Here is a 19229-nt window from a genome sequence, read left to right as displayed (position 1 = left end):
ATAATAAAAAACCATTTTCCCAACCATTTGCCATCTGTTTTCCTTCAAGTAAGGAAATAACACCCTGAGAAAGACACAAATTAACTTTTTTTAAGAGACCCAAGATACACACTAATGCATGCCATTTTACTGCAAGCTATGCTTAAGAGCCTTGCAGCCTGTGGATCAAGACATCATTTCTACCAAACAAATATGCACATAAGTAAGTCCTTCTCCTCACCGACTGGAATTCGGGAACAGGACAGATGGGTCCCTTCCTCTCCTGCACCTGCCTTGACAGGCGTGCAATTAGGGCGGAGATTAAAATCTTCTCATTACCAGCCCACATAAGACACGCACCTCTGAACAGAACTGGACATCAACTCACAAAGGTGTGCTACGCTGGAAAGTAAAGTGTGTCTGGAATTCTCACAAAGCTGTACCGATTAGAAACATATCCCCTCCCTCCAGGCTGTTGCTCAAAAAGCCGACTTGTTTACCCATGAAGACTTCCAGCTGGAGGATAGGGAAGGCAGACGGTTTAGAAGGGCAAAGTACTTGGATCTTGCACCCTTCGAGCAAAGGGACAGACAGCAAATAAGCAAGGCATACCTGCCATCAAGGGAGGCCCAGGGCCTAAGAGAGGTGCCTGGGGCAGAGGTGGAGGCTAGGACTGAATGCCCACCCCTAGTTACTCATTTACTGACTTGCTGACTTTTTGGTTTCCTCTCTCAAGGTTGGCTGAGTCCCTGTGATCTCCAGAATCTGGTATTAAACTCCTATGGGTTAGAGGAATCCTTCTGGAAGCCACTGAAGTGGATGAGAGTACAATCCCCTAGCCTCTCTTACCCCTGTAGTCTTCTTCCCTGCTGTTATGACCAAAACCAAGAAAGGGTTTATTTGGCTTACACTTCCAAGGTCACAGTGTACCACTGAAGGACATCGGGACAGGAACTCAAGCAGGAATCTGGAGGCAGCAAGTGAGGCAGAGTCCATGGAGGGATGCTTGGTCCCCATGGCTCATTCAGCTTGCTTTCTACACCACCTGCCCAAAGGTGGTCCTCCCACACCAACCGCTAATCACGAATATGCCCCCACAGACTTGCCTACAGGTTCATCTAACAGTGGCAATTCCTCAGTTGTGGGTTATTCTTTCAAGCAGCATCTAGCTTATGTCAACTACCAGACAAAAACTAACTAGCACTTTAGCCAGATGGCAAAGAAAGGAAATCTCAGATTTCAAAACACTTGACTTGCACACACAATATAAAACTAGCCAAGAAAGGAAAGCCTAAGGAGGGGACAGAAAAAAAAAAAAAAAACTCCACTTGGTCTCTAAGTGATGTCTTTGGGCCTGGGTTACAATTTCCAGTTGCTAGGGGTTCGGGCTACCTTGCTCTTGCTAGCATGAACACTGGACTCGTGTGGCTTTTAATCTGGAAATACAATCTGGATTGTTATTTAGACAACTTTTCAATCCTCGATAACTAAAATACTTCGGCGACAGCTTGAGGCAATGGATCCCGAAAACCAACTCAGGATCTATGAAACTAGTGGTTTTTACGCGCGATCTTATAACCTAAGCAACTCTTGGCCTGAAAGGCATTTCAGATCACCTGTCCAAGCACCCGCCGGACACTCACCATTCCTTCCACCTCTTCATCAATCCCGTCCACGGGGGCACACTCGCTGGCATGGCCGTAGCAGAAGCAGTTCCCCCGAACCACCATGTCGTAAACGGCGTAGTAGTACTTCTCTCGGATTTCCATTCGAGAGTCCAGAAGGTTATCTCCCAACGTGTGCAGCTTCACAAACTTGATCCTCAAGTTGGTGATTTTTAATAGATCTACAGAGGTCACCAAGGTGAAAGGTCTAGTCAGACAAGCAAGCATGCTGTGGCAACTTTGCATGAGTTCTCTCTAGAGAAGGACTGGACAAATGGCCGCAGCCTCGGTGAACATCACTCCTCGAGTGAACCAGGTGATGGCTGTCAAGTTTAACACCGTGAGGCAGCCTCTGAAAGCAGGGAAGGCCACCAACCTCCTCGTTAATAAGAGCGTCAGTCACAACAGCGGAGTAGCAGACCCACTGCCCTCAGCTAAAATACAGAAACACCATCTGGCTCCCACAGCCACTGCTGTCAAAGTCAGAAAGTACTTGCAGGTGAAAAAGGCTTTATCCTGGGTGCCAATTCTAACTGTAACAGGAACAGGTATGTGTTTACTTTTGAACGAGAAAACACTATCTGAAATGGCCTGCTTCTTAAATCCAAGTTACAAGACAGATTTAACACTAGAGGAAACCTACCTTTCCAGTGGAAGAATGTCTCAGTTAAGCTTTTCTTAAGGTAAGTAGTCTTCGTTTTTAAATTTATATTTTTATCCATCCCTCCTCTCAATTTTTCCCTAGTCTCCCCTCCCCAACTCCCTCTCAAGTTCATGGCCTCTTTCAAGCAAGTTTTAAGCAACATTGTAGTCTACGTGTGTTTTGCAAAACATTTTCCTCTTTACTAATTCAGTGGAGTGACACAAGGACAAAGGGGATTAGTTCTAGGTTGCCAAGCAGTGGCGTTTCCTACACAACAGTTTCTCATGAATTAGTTTGTCTTCTGTCTTTCCTCTTTCTCCCTAGGTCTGCAGACCTAAGCTTATTCCAGAATCTGGGCAGTCAATCACATGCTATGTAATGAGACAGACCTAGGGCCAGCCAACCTGCTACTCAGGTATTTTTCCTTAATGGCCAAGCAGCAACTGCTGAAGTGGACCCCACAAGATCTGGTCAGCCCATCTGCCTCTCATTGCTCTCTGAGTTCTGAAACTGCCTGCCAGCTCTGCTTTCATCTGTGCTAATGCGTATTTAACAACTTAGGATACAAGACAAAATGGTGCATCCGACAGTTTCAAATTTTAAATAGTTGTAACACGTGCACGGTTGACAATGAAGGCTTCAGAAATGGCTGGGGCTGGGAGGGAAAGTCCATGCATTAAACTTAGGCTCTCTGTAAAAATCAAATACAAAACAAAAGAACCCACAATCCTGCACTGAATGGCGGCTGTGAATGGCAACATCTGCAAAACTCTACTGCACACAGTACTATTGACGAGAGGCCGGAGAGGCCGAAAGACAAACGCGAAGGGCAGCTGGAGTATTTGGAAACCCTTGAACTTCACAGAGCCCTCAAAAGCAAATAGCTCCCCGCTCTCTCCCACCACACACAGCAACAGCAGAGCCTCAGGGTGCCGGCTCCTCTAAGAAGCTCACCGCTTTGGAGTAAGTCTCTGAGGTCTCAACGGTAGAAGTTCTGTTCCCCTGATTACTAAGTAAACCAAAGGCACAATCAGCTAACACGGGCACTTCCTAGAAACACGTCTCCCAGATGCCACCAAACAAAAGGCAAGGGAATTTAGGCTGTGAATCGAACACATTCTTCAAGCCCCACACGCCTCACTTGCAGAACAGATGAGTCTTGTTAGGGACTCCAGGGCTGTTCGTGGAGGCCCATGCGGACATCTTTCACAACCAGACTTCGAGGCCTGTAAAGGACAGCCTCCATGGCTTGCTCAGAGACTGCACAGACATGCCATTAAATGTTTGTTTTTACAACAGAATGAATGGGTAAACTACAGACCCCAGAGAGTCTGGACCACATTCAAATTAATTTGAGCTGGAAAGCAGACTTTTCTATCCACATCCTCTGGATTTCTTCCACTCTTGTTCTCCCGTGTTGCAAGCCTGGAAGGTCCATGAGACCTTGGTTAAAAAAACAGGGCTGCACACAGCTGACAAAGACTGACAAGAACCAGCTCTGGCTCGTTCTACGGGATTGATGGCAACCTCAAAGCAAGGCAGAACAAGGGAGGCTCTCTCCCTCTTTCGCTCTGACACCGTGACTTTCACTCTGGGCTTGCATCAGGCTGGGCTCCATGCAGGAGCTAAGCTGCGGCTGTTGGTAACCGAGTCATCATCACCACCAGCCACAGCTTCAATGACCTGGACACGGGCTGGTCAGGACTCCAGGCTGGTCATTTACAGGCTGGTACTTCTATCTCCAGTTAAAGATGGGGAAAGAGGGAATGGAAACGTTTTAAATAAGTTACCAGGTCATGTACCTACATTATGACAGGTTTAGAATTTAAACCTGGGTGTGACTTGAAAGCCAATGAGTTTAATTATTGAGCGCCCTGCTTCCTGAGATCAACAGGCGATCCTGCAATAACATTAACAACTGCTGAAGGGTGGAAAGAGCTCCAGACTAAGAACGGTGGTGAGCCCAGCCTTTAACAGCTGAGCCATCTCTCCAGCCCCTGAACTAGGAACTACATCGTGTGGGCGCAAGATCAACGTGCCATTTCACTCCCCATCACAGTCCGTGTGTCACCCAGTTCTGCACTCAGGGCATTCATCATATCAACAGGCTGTACGATCCTCACCTTACTTCACACACTTGTCGTGACTGGTGTCTCTGATTTTTCTCAGTATTCTTGCGTCCTATCGCCTGTGGATAAGAGCCCTTGCCAAGAGGTTTAGCAGAGCACAGGCCACCTTGGCAGAGGTATTTCCCGGTATCTTCTGTGCTCTAGCTACAGGACTAATTATAGCAATGCACAGAGGTGCTATGCACAAGCTGCCTGTCTTATCTTTATTCTTGACCTCTACCGGTTAGAACGAGGACACAGTGACAGTGTTCCAACTCTGCTGGTGGGATGACCCTAGGAATAGGGATAGCTTCACAGCTAGGCTTACCTGATTTAGCAAATAATAAAGCATGCTCAGTTAAATTCAAATTGATGATAAACCCTCACTTTTCATTTAAGGAGTCCCCAAACAGCAAAGGACAAAAAAATTATACTAACCATAAAAATCGGATGGAACACATTTGTACCAGTTACAAATGTTATAAGGGATATTAAAAAAAGAATGTGTCATCTATCTATCACTCAAATTTAACTGGGTATTGTCTTGTATTTTGTACTGGAACTAATTGTGGCAACTGAGCTGTATTTCTTTTTGAGAATCCTTCCAGAGCTGCAGAGATTGCTCAGTGGTTAAAGGCCCTGGCAACTCCTCCAGAGGAACTGGGTTTGATTTCCAGGCCACAGGGTGGCTCACAACTGTCTGTAACTCCATATCTAAGGGACCTGATGCCCTCTTTTGGCCTCCTAGAGCGCCAGGCATGAACATGGTGCGTGTACATAGAGGCCAAACACCCATCCCCACACACAAAATTAAAACTGAAAATCCCTCCTGCTGGTTTCATGCAAGCAAAAGAAACATCTATTTTATTTGAGCAACTATATTTTGGGGGATGTTATATTGCAGCAGCTTAATCTGTACTCTAATCTATATACTGAGCAATAAAGAACAGAGGGTGGCCTGGTCAGTATGCGGACATAGTCAAAATGTCTTCCTTATCAGTGAAGACTGATGTTTTGGTAATCTGAAGAGCTTCTAAGACTACAAAGAAGGAGAAAATGTAGGTGGATTTAGGACTAAGGATCAAGACACTGGGCAGCAGGGCCCCTGGGTAGGATGACACTGGTTCCAGAAGTACTATTTCCCACCTAAGCATTTATTTGAAAACAGGCTTACTCTGTATCCTTGGGCTATATGGATCCTCTATTTTGAAAGCAGGATCTAAAGCACGAAATATCACCTAAAAACAGATAACAGGGTGAGTATTCTTGCAATGATCAAAAAAAAAAAAAAATCAGACTAACGAGTAGAATTAAAACAAAGAGGCACACAAACCTCTCCTTCCGTTGAGGGTTCAATGTCAGAATACCGAGAGTCACAGATGATGTCATCCACCTTCTTCATGGGGCCAGTTGAAACGCCGGGGAACGAGCTCTCACAGTCATAGGCGAAGTACCTGTATACACCCCAAGTCTGCCCGAAGTCCGAAGACCGCTCTATCAGCATGGCTGCCGGACGGAATGTCTGAAAGCAGGAGAAAAGCCCCATTTGATAGATCTGATTGCTAACCTGTCCTTTTCCCGCCATCCCCCCAAGTCCCTTGTTGTGTGCCTCAAGCTGACCTCACGTGGTTGGTATTTCAGACTGTGGCTGGATTTCCAACCCTATACGCTGTTCTGTGGAGGTGCTCTTGCTGGGAAACACGTCTACCGCCTGGTAGACCAGCAGGCTGTTTCTTCTCGGAAGCCGATTATAAACCGGCCTTTGTTGCAAACACACTTTGGTACACTTAGCCACCATGCCCGTGACGGAACTAAATCTGGATGCCTGCTCGCTCACTTCTTCATTTAACCACTCAACAGATGTGTCAGAGTGTGGCATCACACCACCCATATGCTGCACAGACTAACAAGGAATATGTATGTGGGTACAAAAATCACAGTACAGTATCAAACACCACGGTACAGCCACACAAAGTGTGAGAAAAGAGGCAGCTTATTCACACTGGCCAGAGAGTGGCAACAGCCAGCGTGCCTAGCAGCTGGTAAAGAACGGAATGTGATAACCACAATAGAACACTCTTCAGCTACACAAGGAGGAGACTCCACACTCGCTGTAACACAGAAGGCCCTTGAAGGCACCGTGCTAAGTGAAATACACCGTGTAAAATTTCAAATACTAGGTGGAGCTCGGTGGCACACACCTTTAATCCTAGCACTCTGGGAGGCAGAGGCAGGCTGATCTGTGAGTTCGAGGCCAGCCTGGTCTACAAAGCTGGGTCCAGGACAGCCAAGGCTACACAGAGAAACTGTGTCTCAAAAAAAAAAAAGCCAAGATTTAATTTATATGAAATACCTACGATTTGAGGTAGAGACAGAAAGTCATGGGGAAGAGGAGTGAGACAGTGTGGGGTTCCCATTCAGGGACTGGTCAGAGTTCCTGTTTGGCGTGATGGCAAGGTTCTGGAAATTCAGAGCAGTAATAGGTTTGTGACAGCTTGAACGTGTCTACCCTCCCTGAGTTGTACACATAAAAGAAATGGGTAATTTTGTTATGCATACTTTACCACAAAAGTAAATATTTTTAAAGGGGAGAAAAAACAAAACTAGAGACTGTTTAGAGAAATGACATCAAACTGGATCTCAAGGGCTGGGGATTGAGCTCAGGGTGGCCCTAGGTTCAGTGCTCAGTGCTGGCTGGGATGCAGTGAGACTGGAGGGTCGGGGGTAGGGCATGGACGGGACAGGACAACCTTACCCAAAAGATGTTCTACAGGCAGTGGGCTGAGGTGAGGTGGTGTGGTACCACAGGGAGGCACTGTCTGACATGCTAATAGGCTCGCTTTGCCCTTTGCCACAGAAATGGGAACACTGAAAGACTTCAGTGACTGAACAAAATGAACAGATTATACTTACAAAAAATAACTCCGATAGCACCGTCATTAACCGTGGAAGACAACAAGAAAAAGAAATCAACGAAAGACAAGTCTCTAACTCCAACAGTTACAGCATGGACAGAGAGATATGAAGTCGACAGTTCTGTTGTTAGTGGGTTACATTTGATCTATTAGATTGTAGTGAAAAAGTAGATAGAACACAAAGGGCCCAAAGCCTGGGTGGCTGTTGCAAATGACATGGAGGAGCCCCGATGCTCACTCAGGCCAGTCACACATGGGCACGGCCTTCAGCTCTGCAACATGGATTTGGAAGGTGCATTCAGTCTCTCCAACAAAGCTAAGGGCAAGAGAAAGAGCCGTCGGCACTCTAGGAAAGCATCTGAGACCACGGGAGAATGAGAGCTGGCAGCAGTCTCTTTCCTTCCCCAATGTGTGCTCAGGCGTGTGCCTTCCTCACCAGCCGGCGGCCTCGCAGAAAAGTGCAAAGCAGGGTGGCGGGGGAATAGGAAAATGACAAAACCCTCAAAACATGCCAAAGACTCAGGAGAGTGTGAGGGACAACGTCAAGGAGAAATGAGAGAGAAAGCAGATGGAGTCTAAAAATAGGCCACGGGCAGATGCTTCACACCCATGAACATGCTGTGTGCATTTTAGGAAGAGGAAGTCGGATCACCAGGGAGGAAAATCAAAGGAAAGTTCAGCCAACCTAGAAAACAGAACTAAATGGATGTGAATTTCCGAAATAAATGAAGTCATCACTCCGCAAGCCTTTGCAGAGTGCTGATGTTGGGAACCCTACCCTGATTGATGAATACAAAGTTACTTTCCACATATTCAGGCATAGTTGAAAACAATGTATCAAACTGCCGAGACTTGTAGATTAAGATTTTAAGTCGGGAAGTAAGAAATGCCTTTGACCATCTGACCCTGATATGACAGGTGTGCCAAACCCACGAGGCTGGGGAGGCTGGGGAGGCTGGGGAGGCTTGAGAGGGCTTGAGAAGGCTTGGGATAATCGGCGTTCCTAGTCTAATGAATGGCTCTGTATCAAAAGGCAGCAGAGAGGAAACAGGCAGAAGCTTGTCCTGGCTGTGCTTCCTCCTCTCTCACTTCTGGAAACTTCTAAATCCCAAGGGCCACTGACCAGTCATCCAATTTCCCATGGCGTTAGGAGGCTGCTGGAAACCCAAGCAGACCTAAAGGACGGAAGGTCCCTCTCCCGCCCCTCTTAGAGCTTTGCTTAGTCATCAACCTTCTGAGGCCCCAGCATTGCTACACAGGGGCTGCTGAATGCACAACAAACAGAAGAGACTGGAAACATCTGTCCCTAACACGAACATACTGGCACACGAACATAAATGGGTTTTTCTAGTCTGAGAAAATCCAATCCTCTTAGCAACCAGCTATCTCCAGAGCCAGCCTGGCTGAGAACAAACATGAGTTCTTCATCTTTGTCCCTGCTTCCGCTTCTTTTTCATTTATAGTGCTACTGAGGAGATGCACACCTTCCTGAAGACTTAGACTTCTAGGCTGTTTTGGACACAACAACAACCCTTTCCTTCCCCTGTCCTGCCTCCGATCTTTCTCCACTTCAAGGCCAGTCTCTGATTCTAGGGCATCCAAGTGGCCATTCTCTGGAAGTAGGGGCTCCTCCTCCCTGCAGTGGTTCTCAAAGCAGGAAGGGCAAGCAGCAGTGGAGTGTGGAGGCAAGTGAGTAAAAGAGCAGGTTAGCTTCTGAAATTTGGAAATTCAAAATTATCTGTAATCCAAAACTTTTCAAAACAAACAAATAAACAACAAAACAAACAAACAGGGTCCAGCTATGTATGCTGGTCTAGCTTGGAAGTTGCTATACAGATCAAGCTGGCCTTGAACCCACTGAGACGTAAGTGCTGGAGTGCTGGCCTTGTGCCACTGTGCCTTGTTTCCTTGACTCTTTGTTGAGGAATGCAAACTTCATATGCAGTATGGAGGCCCCTCTGACTTGGACCTGCTTGTCCACTACCTTCTTACCACCCTGAGCTTAAAGCAAATGGATACGGTACTTAATAAACCCCGCCCAATGATCACACCAAAACAATACACACTGCTCTCAGACTGTTTAACCCACCAAGAGTGGTTTTCCTCTACCTCTTGCCTCTGAAATCCTTCTCATCCCCTCCTGGCCCAGATGCAAGGGCAGGACTCGTTTCTGCTCTCCACTCCTGAAGCTTTTTCCTTAAGCCAGGCTGTTGTATAAGAGTTTCCTCTAAGACTTAATTAAATATTTCATCCTGCAGGAAGCTCCTTAGCAGACGGTAAACAACTCAGAACAGCTTCAGGAAGTCCCTGAAACTGGCTGGATTCTCTAGGCCTCAGTAAAAGCTGAAAGTTGAAGTGGGCCTTGGTGGTGCAGCTGTCTCAGTCATTTCTGCTCCTGTGAGTGAGTGACCAAGTAACTGTTACTTGGTCATTAATTCTGTAACTCCAATAAAACTCATTGGTTCACCAAATTGGACTTTGGTAGTATCCATACCTTGGTCTGTTGTGGATTTCTGTATCTGAGTGAGTGGATGAATGTGTTATGTTGATATCACCATCTTCTGTTAAAGCGTAGTGAAAGGGCTCTAGCCAGCTTGAGCAAGGCAAACATGGCTCTGGTAGGCCTTGCCCTTCTCCCATTCCCGCTGCTTTGCTAAAAGCTGTTAGATTACATTCCTAAAGCTAGCCCCCAAGGTCCATTTCCTTATTTGGCTACTTCCTCCTCCTGAGGGACTACCAAGGTCCAGCTATCCAAGTACTGAAATCCAGCAATCAACTCCCCCCTTACCTAATTAACATGCCCAATTAAAACAGCACCTTACCCTAAGGCAGGATTTCCCCTTTTTCCTTTTGCTTACTTGCCACACCTATCTCCTAGCTATCCTGAAGCAGTCCTTTGTCCCTCCTAGACAAATGCCCCTGCCCCCTCTCCCTCTTCCTTTCCCCTTCTCCTTTGTCCTCTATCTCCTGTCTTTCTCTTAATTGCCTGTCCTTTATCCCTCTGGGGCAAGTTAATCTCCTTTGTGCTGAAAATTTGGTCTTGGGGGTCCTGAGCCAATACCAACCCCTTCATAGAGCATTTACAAAAAGTGGCAAGTTCCCAAATATGCCAGGAAGGGGCAGGACACAAACTTACACCCAACTCTGCCCTACCCAATAGGTTCTGCTTGAACCTAAAGGATGAAGCTTTTCCACTTAGGCTGAAGTTGACATTTTGTGCCCACAGTTCACATCTCACTGCCTTCTCAGCCCAATCTTTAGCGCCTAGGTGTAGAATAAAAGTTTTATCTCTGGCCTATTGTATTCCCTTGAATTCAACCACAGAGCGGAAAGCAGATGGTTTCTCCCAAGTAAGATGGCGTCACAAACATCAACAAAGAGGATTATGAATATTTCAAAGACCTCATAACATGAAGATGAGCTCCTCAGGTGGGGCTGAGTTTGGATTTTACCCGTAAGGTTGAGTGTGGCCACTGAAAGGATAAAGCTGGCAGCAAGGAGCCCCTTCGAAGCTAGCAACAGCCCTCTCCAACCACTTTCAATATCAGGTGCCACCATTAACCTTCCTGCCCTAGCAGTCACAGTGGCTCATTTGGGGCACAGCAAAGGGGTCACATGAGCAGGCCCAGGAACCGTGGAGCCTGAGGCCCCTCCTAGTCACATTCTGACTCCCACGCCTGCCTTATTACTTGGCTTCTCAGACTTGAGCACCAGACAGATGCGAGATTTCAGTGGCTCCTTGCCAATGAGGTAAACTGATCCCCAGCCCCTTTTCCTAACCCGAGAGGAGGCCAATAAGGACCCCAACTCCAACCAAAAAACCACTCAGAAATTATTTTAATCTGGGGAGCAATAAGTAAATTATGAGTTTTGTGTGTGCCAACGTGTACTTTAAGCCATGTGAAATCTGTCATTTCCAGGCAGCTGCTGAAGAAACAAAGGCACTTTGTACAGAGACATTCCCTAGTCCTCAAGTCATTTGACATCTTGAAAAGAAGAGTGGAGAGAAAATAATCTGCATTTAAGAAGTCATGCACGTTTCTTTAGGAACTGCAAAACTGCAAAACTCTTCCCACAATTTTTGCAAAATCTTGGAATCTAAGATTTAAAACGTACTTCCTTTTCAGTTACCAAATTCAGCATTAAAATATAAACATGAAGGATCAGAGATGCCCTCTGCAAATGTTTGCTTGTGGTCTGGGAGGGAGTCAAACACTGCCTTTCTCTATGGAAGACATAAAGAGATCTCTAATTAAAAGTTGGTAGATGAATTACCTGGGGATGGAGACTCTGCTTACTGACATGACGATGGTATGTTTGAAGGACAATTACTCGCGTCCCTGTTTCAGAAGCCCCTCAATTATCCCAATTTGACAACAGTAACATTTAAGTTCTCATTCCAGCCAAGCACAATAAACAGTTTCTGAATGTGGAAGTCACAGCATTCTCGAGCCTGCGTGTGAGAAAGGTGGGGATGCCTTACCTTGAAAGTCATGATGAGGTGAGTGAAATGGAACTCTGCCTCCAAATCCAGCTGGATGGTCACATTCTCCACACCTATAGAGTTTTCAAACAATAAAGGAAATGGTGAGTCTCACTTACTGGATTTGCTCGTGGCCGCAGACCTATGGCAGAAGGCCTCTCAATGTTGTTTGCTTGAGAAGCCATAACCACTGGCCCACACTCTAAACCAAATGCTCCCCCAACACGCATACACACTTCCAGTGTACCACAGGGGGTCAGTTTGCAGAGACATGGCAGAAACACAAATATTACTCTATTTCCTAAGAGACAGCAAAGAAAGCAGGTGACTATCACATATATTAGCACAAGTGAACCCAGGGAGACTCGTCGTCGATGGAAGCAACCTTCAGCCACACATCTACGCCTGAAAACAGTACCAATGAGGCAAAGAACCAATCAGACAAATAAACCTGTCCCTGAACAAACACAAACCTCTTCCCTTTCAGGGGGAAAGCCTGAACAAACAAGCAAGCCTCTGCACCGTGCCCTGAGGGTCAGAGACTCACTTGAAGGCACTAAAAAGCCACTGAATTCCAGGGATAAGCAGCACCTCCCCCAAACCCCTAGAGACCTCTGAGGTGCCCCTGCTGGGTTAAGAGGACTGTTCCACTGTCCCTGTAAGAAGATGCCTTCAGGGTCCATCTTCCCAAGCAGAGAAGTCTTACATGCAGGACAGGAATGTGTCAGAATGAATCATGTTACAGCTGGTATATTTGCAGGAAGTCAGTGGGACCTTTTGAAATAAACTCGCCTGCTGGAAAATGGCCAAGTCGACCGAAGGGGGAAAAGTGGTCACTGGAACGGATATGAGTTAGTTGGAATGTTAAAGAAAAACACCGTAATCATAGCAATGAGCTTTATCTAATTCACTGTAAAGAACCATCTTACAAAACTACTCTAGGCAGTTCTTTGAGTGAAATATTAGCTAAGCAACTATATATATATATACATTCCTCCTCTTCTAGGCTTTTGAAAACCTGTGATGTTTGTTTAGAATTAAGAGATAATGAAATAATGTAGGGCACAAAGCAAGACCTGTAACAAAAGGATGTGGATCCCCATAGCACATTCCATTCAGAGTCACACTGAGCCTGATAAAGGAGGATGGTTTGGGCTTTTCCCCCTTGATATGGAAAGAAAAGAAAAACCCCAAACAGAACGAGATTATTTTACAGTGTATCTGCTTTGTCAGATCTCTGGGGAAAGTGAGTTAAAAAGTCACTGCGCATTCCAGGCCAGTCCCTGAACCTGAGCACTTAGCTTCAACCTCACCCTTTACCCCCCCAAGCTCCTACAGAACACACAGAAAGGAGATAGAATCACAGAGTGAGTCTTCTATTGTGAACTATCAGACAACAGAGATGACAAGGTACAGTAACAATTGGTGACTTTCCGGATGCCAAGCCCCATCTGTCTAATCTCATCTCTCTGTGACAGAGCTCAGGGCCCCACTGTTTGCAAAAATCCTTCTGGCATTTGGGATCTTTTGTTCCTCTCAAAGTTATCAAAACAGATGAACCCCTGACATCATTAAGAAAAACCTTGAACCACATTAAAAACGATTTCCATTTCTTACCCAGAATGGGGACCACCCTTCTCCCAATGCCCAGGAATCATTGTATTCCTATTTCATTGCAGAGGTCACAGCAGAGCATGTCAGGATGGGCCTCTGGACTCATAAAAACCCTTCCGCTGTTTCTGCAGCCCTGTGACTCAGATTGCTAGGATCTTCCTTCATAATGAGCTACAATTACTGACCAGTGTCTTCCCTTGTGAAAAGCAGCCATTCTGAAAAGTTAGCTACATGCTCATTTCTCTCTGTCTCTCTCTCGAAGTCTATAACCAATAGGATTCTCAAGACTGACTGATAAACAAGCAACCTTCCCTAGAAACCAAGTCCTTCTAGAAAACCTGCAATTCACAGCCAGTTACTGAGAGCCATAAAGGAATTCCTGATAGCAAGAATAAATGACAGCTTCCTGCAGGCACCTAAGAATTCCCAATGAAGCTGCTTCCAGGTTGTTTATGGCCAAGTTAGGTTCATTTCTACAACGACTCCTTGTATAATTGTTTTTTAAAAAATATTTAATGAAAAGCCAAGCATGCATGGAAGCCCACAACTGTAATCCCAGTAACTTAGAGACTGGGGCAGAAGGACTTCCAGTTTGAAGCCAATCTGTGTTTCATATAAAGCAATAGGTTGTTAAAAAAAAAATCTAAGATCTAATATTTCATGGTTAATTAGCCAACAGCCCAACTCTACCTTTAATCCCTAAATTTCGCATAGCCTTGGTTTTATAGCAACATTAACATATGATTGACTGATTGACTGAGTGGTAGGTTAGGCTGCATTCCCAGTGCTAACAAGACATGCTGACAATCTGCACAGTCGTGTCACAGTGCTAATTTCACGGGAGCATCAGTTGTTTCATGAGTCTTCTGTAGCTGGAAGGTGGGGGAAGGGCTGAGCATTTGTTACTCGGCCCCTTTCTTGAGGGCTGGTAACAACAACACAAAGGTGCTATGTTCTGTGGAAGGCCTGAGGTATGAATGTAGTCCTCCCGTGCTGTGCTGTCTCCTGACTCCCTTCAGCACACACAAACTCCCAGAAGCCCCCTCCAAGGCCCATGAAAACTCCTTTGATGTCGAATCAAACAGGACACAAACTTCAGGGAGGCAGGTCAGACCTGACCAAGCAACAGACAGTAACTCTAATCAGAAGACCAAGAAGCCAATCACAGTCACAAACACCCGTGTGAACTTTGTCCCAGTTAACAGTCAGTCACGCTTCGTGGAACTTGGTCCCCACACCAACCACGTACCGTTTTCGGATTGCCACCAAATCTTAAGGCGGTTGGGAGCAAATGTCGTGACCACATTCTCAATGAGATGGCTGTCAGGATTGAGGGTCTCATGATACGGGTCTTGGGAATTACAGATGAAGCATTTCTTGTCCTCCTAAAAAGACAAGTTTCATGAGTCTATAAAGTAATTTCATTTAAAAAATAATCATTAAGGGGGCTGAAGAGGTAGCTCAGTGGTTGGGAGACCCAGATTCAATTCTCAGCACCCACAAGGCAGCTCATAACAGTCTATAATTCCAGATTCAGAGGACCTGACACCCTTACACAGACATGTAAGCAAAATATCAATGTATATAAAATAAGAATAAATAAACTTATTGAACTATCTAAAATGCTCCAGAAAATTACTTTTTCCTTTCTTGCAAATTTAAGATACAGACTAAAATAGGGGCTGGGCACAGTGGCACATGCCTGTAATCCCACCACTCGAGGAGGCAGAGGCAGGCAGACAGACGTGAGTTCGAGGCCAGCCTGGAAGCAAGTCCAGGTCAGCCAAATAAAATAGGGCATTGTTTCCATAAGCTACTAATTTGATCAAATTTGAGTTTCTAGGCTTAAACCTCAACCTCAGTGCGTAACTTACTCAGAAGTAAAATGCAGAAGAGGTATTAGTTTTTTGCGGCCATAATGCAAACTGAAAATGAAAGAAAAACAAACAACAAAAACCAAAAGAACATTAAAAAAAACAAACAACAAACAAAACAAAAATAACAATTCAGTTGGCCTGATTTTCAAAAGCCCACATGAAGCAGAAGCCATGAGGCAAAAGCATCCTGAGAGGCCTGGGGAGATGGGAGCAGCCTAACCTGAAAACTGCAGTATCTGGGGCAGAAGTCCTCTACTGGGATCACTCCACACTAAGGGCATCTCTGAGGACCCCAAATGCACATACACTAGAACGAGGACAGACTCTGGTTTCCACAGACTTCATTTCTTGTTTTCTATTTCTCTAAACGGCAGCCACCGCCACCGGGAATCAGATCTCCCCTCTTCACAGTATGTCACAGTCAACCATAAACACAATACTTAAAGGGCTTCCTTTCCCAGATGGAACTTGACTCTGTGCCTACATTTTCTAGAATACAGATTATTTTTACATCTAAAACATATGTGAAGAATGAAATATCTATAGACCAATATACAACTTAGGAACAGAATCTGGTCAGAGGTGATGTAACACCAATACAGGTTGCACGTTTACATTTGTATTTATTTAATTAACTTCCTGCCAGAAGTGGTTTGGAGATGGGGGAGGAAGCAGGGTCTCTGTAGCAATCAGGGCGTCGACGCAGGAGGATCAGGCACTGCACCGCTCTCTCTCATTTTATGCCCATCAGTGTTTGAGAGAAAGAAAAGACCAGAGCAGCTTTCTGCAGTGTCACAGCCAACCATACAACCCAGGGAGTCTGGCTCTACTTGCTTTTAAGTGGAGTTTTCACAGTGGACAAAGCTGACTCCAGAACCTGGTGATTCAAGGACAGAGAACCCTGACCTCTGAAGTAAATGTTAGCAAGACATTTTAGGTGAAATTGAAATGCTTGCTATTATTAGAAAAGGTAGCATTAATTGTCTTCATTAGGTTGTAGTCAAGGAAACTAGTACTGAACAATCACCAGAACTTAAAAAAAAAGTTTAATTATAGCCTCCCTTCTAATCAGGAGGAAGCAGTCTAGACAGCTCTGTGTAAACCTGGAAGCGAAGGAGTGGAATCCACTTTGATACAAGCATGGATGGACTTGAGAAGGTTCTGCATGCAATTACCTAGCAAGCTGCCCTGCCTGAGACCGACACTCTGCTACCATCAGAGGCCCCATTCCAGTTCCAGCCTCTTTTTATTTTTCTGGGGAAGGGAAGGTGGAGTGGCATTGGGGTGGGGGCTAAGACTGAGCAAAAAGATTCTGCTTCAGGATATTCCGAGATAGCGGGGTTTGTTTTGTTTTTACATTGGCACTTATATGACTTCTGAAATCTAAAACCCGAGTCCACGTTTAGAAGCATGTACTGCTCAGAAATTTCATGTTGCTCTTCCACCATCAGGATGCCATGACAACCAGAGCATACTTCAGTAAGGAAGTATGTCTGATCCTGACTGAATCACCTCCAGAGGCTTCGGTGCTTGGGACATTCTATACTCAAGTGAAAGATGGAAAAGCCAACACCGCGGTGGTGATCCAAGGATACAAAGAGGACTGAACCATCTTCAACACACAATTTCAAAAGAGACTGAGCAAACGGGCGGCGGCAGCGACAACAAAAGACAAAACACACACAGGACCCTACAGGGCACAGGGACAGGGGCCAAGCTCATCTGCAGCCGGGGCTTCCCCTACTGATGTTGGTGGTTGAAGGCGGTAGGAAATGTTTGGCGGATGCGACTGTGCAAACTGAGATTGGGGCGACAGGGTGAGCTCCTGCCTAATCCCAGGGCTCCTCCGCTGGTTGTACTTCCTATCTGGATTGACAGCAGGATGTGCAGTCTCCTGGATCCGCCAGGAGGAGGAGGAGGAGGAGGAGGAGGAGGAGGAGGAGGAGAATGCAGCCCACAGAGCGTTCACCAGCAAGACCCGCCTCACCTGCAGGTGGCTGACGATACAGTAGGGCTCTGGTCTGTGCAGTCCGCAGGTCGAGGTCACTGAGAGCTTTTGAGCTCGGCCGATGAGAAGGTCGCCAGTGGCAGGGTAGCAGCTGCCTTCGGCGCAGCCATAGCTGAACTCTGGTTCCTGAGCGCACACTTGGGTAGCACACAGGGCTACCGGGAAGAAAAGCGACAAGGTTAGGGGCAAGGAGGAAGAAAGCAAGGGACAAGCCGGAGCAAAAGAAAAACAGTAGGAGGGCAGAGAGAGTGGATTCAGAAGAAAAGAGAATACATAGAAAAACACGGTGGAGAGAGAAGCGCCGAAGGGGCCTGGAAAGCTCGAACAAGAAGGACGAGGAAAGAAACCCAGACACGTCACTGGGTTTGACCAGCAGTCAGCTGAGCTCATCACTGAGAAAATCCACTCCGCTCCTTTGTCTATTCTGATCTGCCCCAGGCGAGCAAAGCCCCGATATGACCGGGCCAATTCGACGTGCCTGGACCCGGGTGCAGTGAGGCTGACCCCGCCACGCGCTGCACACCCGCTCGTGAGAACCCGCGCGCACATGGTAGCGCGCATCCCCGATGTTAGTGTGGGAAGCCTGTGGGTGTGGGGACACAAAAATATGTATGCGTGCACCAGCCAGGGACGCCGGCGAGCGCGACACGGTTGGCACCGCGTTTGCCGTGGAAGCCGATTCCCTAGGCTAGAGATGCCTGGTGGTGCCTGCAGCTCCGTAGTGGCTTCAACGCTTCGCCATGCCGGTCAAGCACCCGGCCCAGCTGTCCACGGTGCCACCCCGAGACAAACAAGGATGGTTAATTAAAGCCACATGGCTCCAATCTGTTAAAGACGAAGCCTGCGCTGGGCCCTGACACTTTTGTGCGCAAAGGGGTTTTTTTCGAGGACCCTCCGCAGCCTGCCCAGCCACGCCGGGGAGCCTGCCTTCCGCGGTGGGGAAACAGCGCTAACTGGAAGAGGGCGCAAAGCCCCGGAGCGGCCGCGTTGGGAGCCCGCAGGAGCGCGAGCTCTGCGCGCAGAACCCAGGGGATGCGGGTCCGCGGAGCTCCGCGTGCGCCGTCCCCGGCCACCTCCGAGGCTGGCGACAGCGCTGGCGATCGGACCCCGGGGCGTCATTTTCAGCCAGTCTCTCCCTCTCTCTCTCTCCCGATCCCCCAACGCTCCCTTCAAAGCAAGGGCAAACCGGTTTGGGGGTTTTCTTCCCTAATGCCCGAGCGCCCCCTCCCCCCAGCCCTTAGCCCGAGTTACCTAGGACACCGAACACCTGGAGCAGCCCCATGCCGGGTCCCTGCAGCCGAGAAGGAGGACGCCGCGGGCGAGCCGCCTGCCTTTTCTTCGTGTCTTCCTTTCTCGAGAGGTAGAGGGGAAGAAAGGCAAATGTTGAGAGAGAGGAGAGGGGCCCTTCCATTTCCTGCCGCTCCCACGGAAGCGGGGGCTGGGCCCAGGAAGGGGTCAAGTCGTTCGGCTACTTTGTTCTCCTCGCCCTCGAGCGCTCCAGCCGTTTGTGGCAGCCCACCGGCCCAAAGAAGGGAATTAGAAAGTTTCGCCTAGGGAGGAACCGAGGGAGGCGCCTCTGCTCATGCGCACACGGAGAGCGGGGGCGGAGGGGGCGGGAGACAGCAAGTTGGCTGGGGGTGGGGGCGGAGGTCCGGGTCCCACCTCCCCAGGCGACTCTTTTGTTTTAAGGCAGAGTCTGCCGTCGCTGGAGGGCTTCGGCGCTTGACTTCCCGGAGTGGTCCGGCTGGTCCGCTCCTGGGAGCGCTTCTGAGCGCAGCGCGTTGGGGAGGGATGGGTTGGGGCCGGTCCTGGTGGTAAATGTGCAGATCCGCTGGCTAAGGGGGCCGGCAGGACCTACCGCGGACTCTTACATTCAGGTTTGTAAGAAGTGAGTCACGAAGTGTGCCCCAGGCTAGGAACTCTGGCAACAAGCGCTGG

At 47.4% G+C, this 19229-nt stretch overlaps 1 protein-coding gene across 1 annotated transcript in view; it reads right to left on the bottom strand.

The window, feature by feature from the left end:
- Positions 1–18864, bottom strand: part of Lamb1 (laminin subunit beta 1) — a 66514-nt gene extending 47650 nt beyond the window's left edge. Inside the window, exons 1-7 of the mRNA XM_021654196.2 lie at positions 18543–18864; positions 17271–17446; positions 14656–14791; positions 11793–11866; positions 5728–5916; positions 5569–5632; positions 1623–1825 (exon numbers count right to left, since the gene is read on the bottom strand). Of these exons, the coding sequence (XP_021509871.1) occupies positions 1623–1825; positions 5569–5632; positions 5728–5916; positions 11793–11866; positions 14656–14791; positions 17271–17446; positions 18543–18702 (1002 nt within the window). The 5' untranslated portion in view covers positions 18703–18864. The remainder of the gene's footprint in view (positions 1–1622; positions 1826–5568; positions 5633–5727; positions 5917–11792; positions 11867–14655; positions 14792–17270; positions 17447–18542) is intronic.
- Between the last annotated feature and the right edge of the window lie 365 nt (positions 18865–19229).

Source organism: Meriones unguiculatus, chromosome 1, assembly GCF_030254825.1.
Source record: "Meriones unguiculatus strain TT.TT164.6M chromosome 1, Bangor_MerUng_6.1, whole genome shotgun sequence".
Taxonomy (NCBI): domain Eukaryota; kingdom Metazoa; phylum Chordata; class Mammalia; order Rodentia; family Muridae; genus Meriones; species Meriones unguiculatus.
This window is presented reverse-complemented; position numbering and strand designations above follow the sequence as displayed.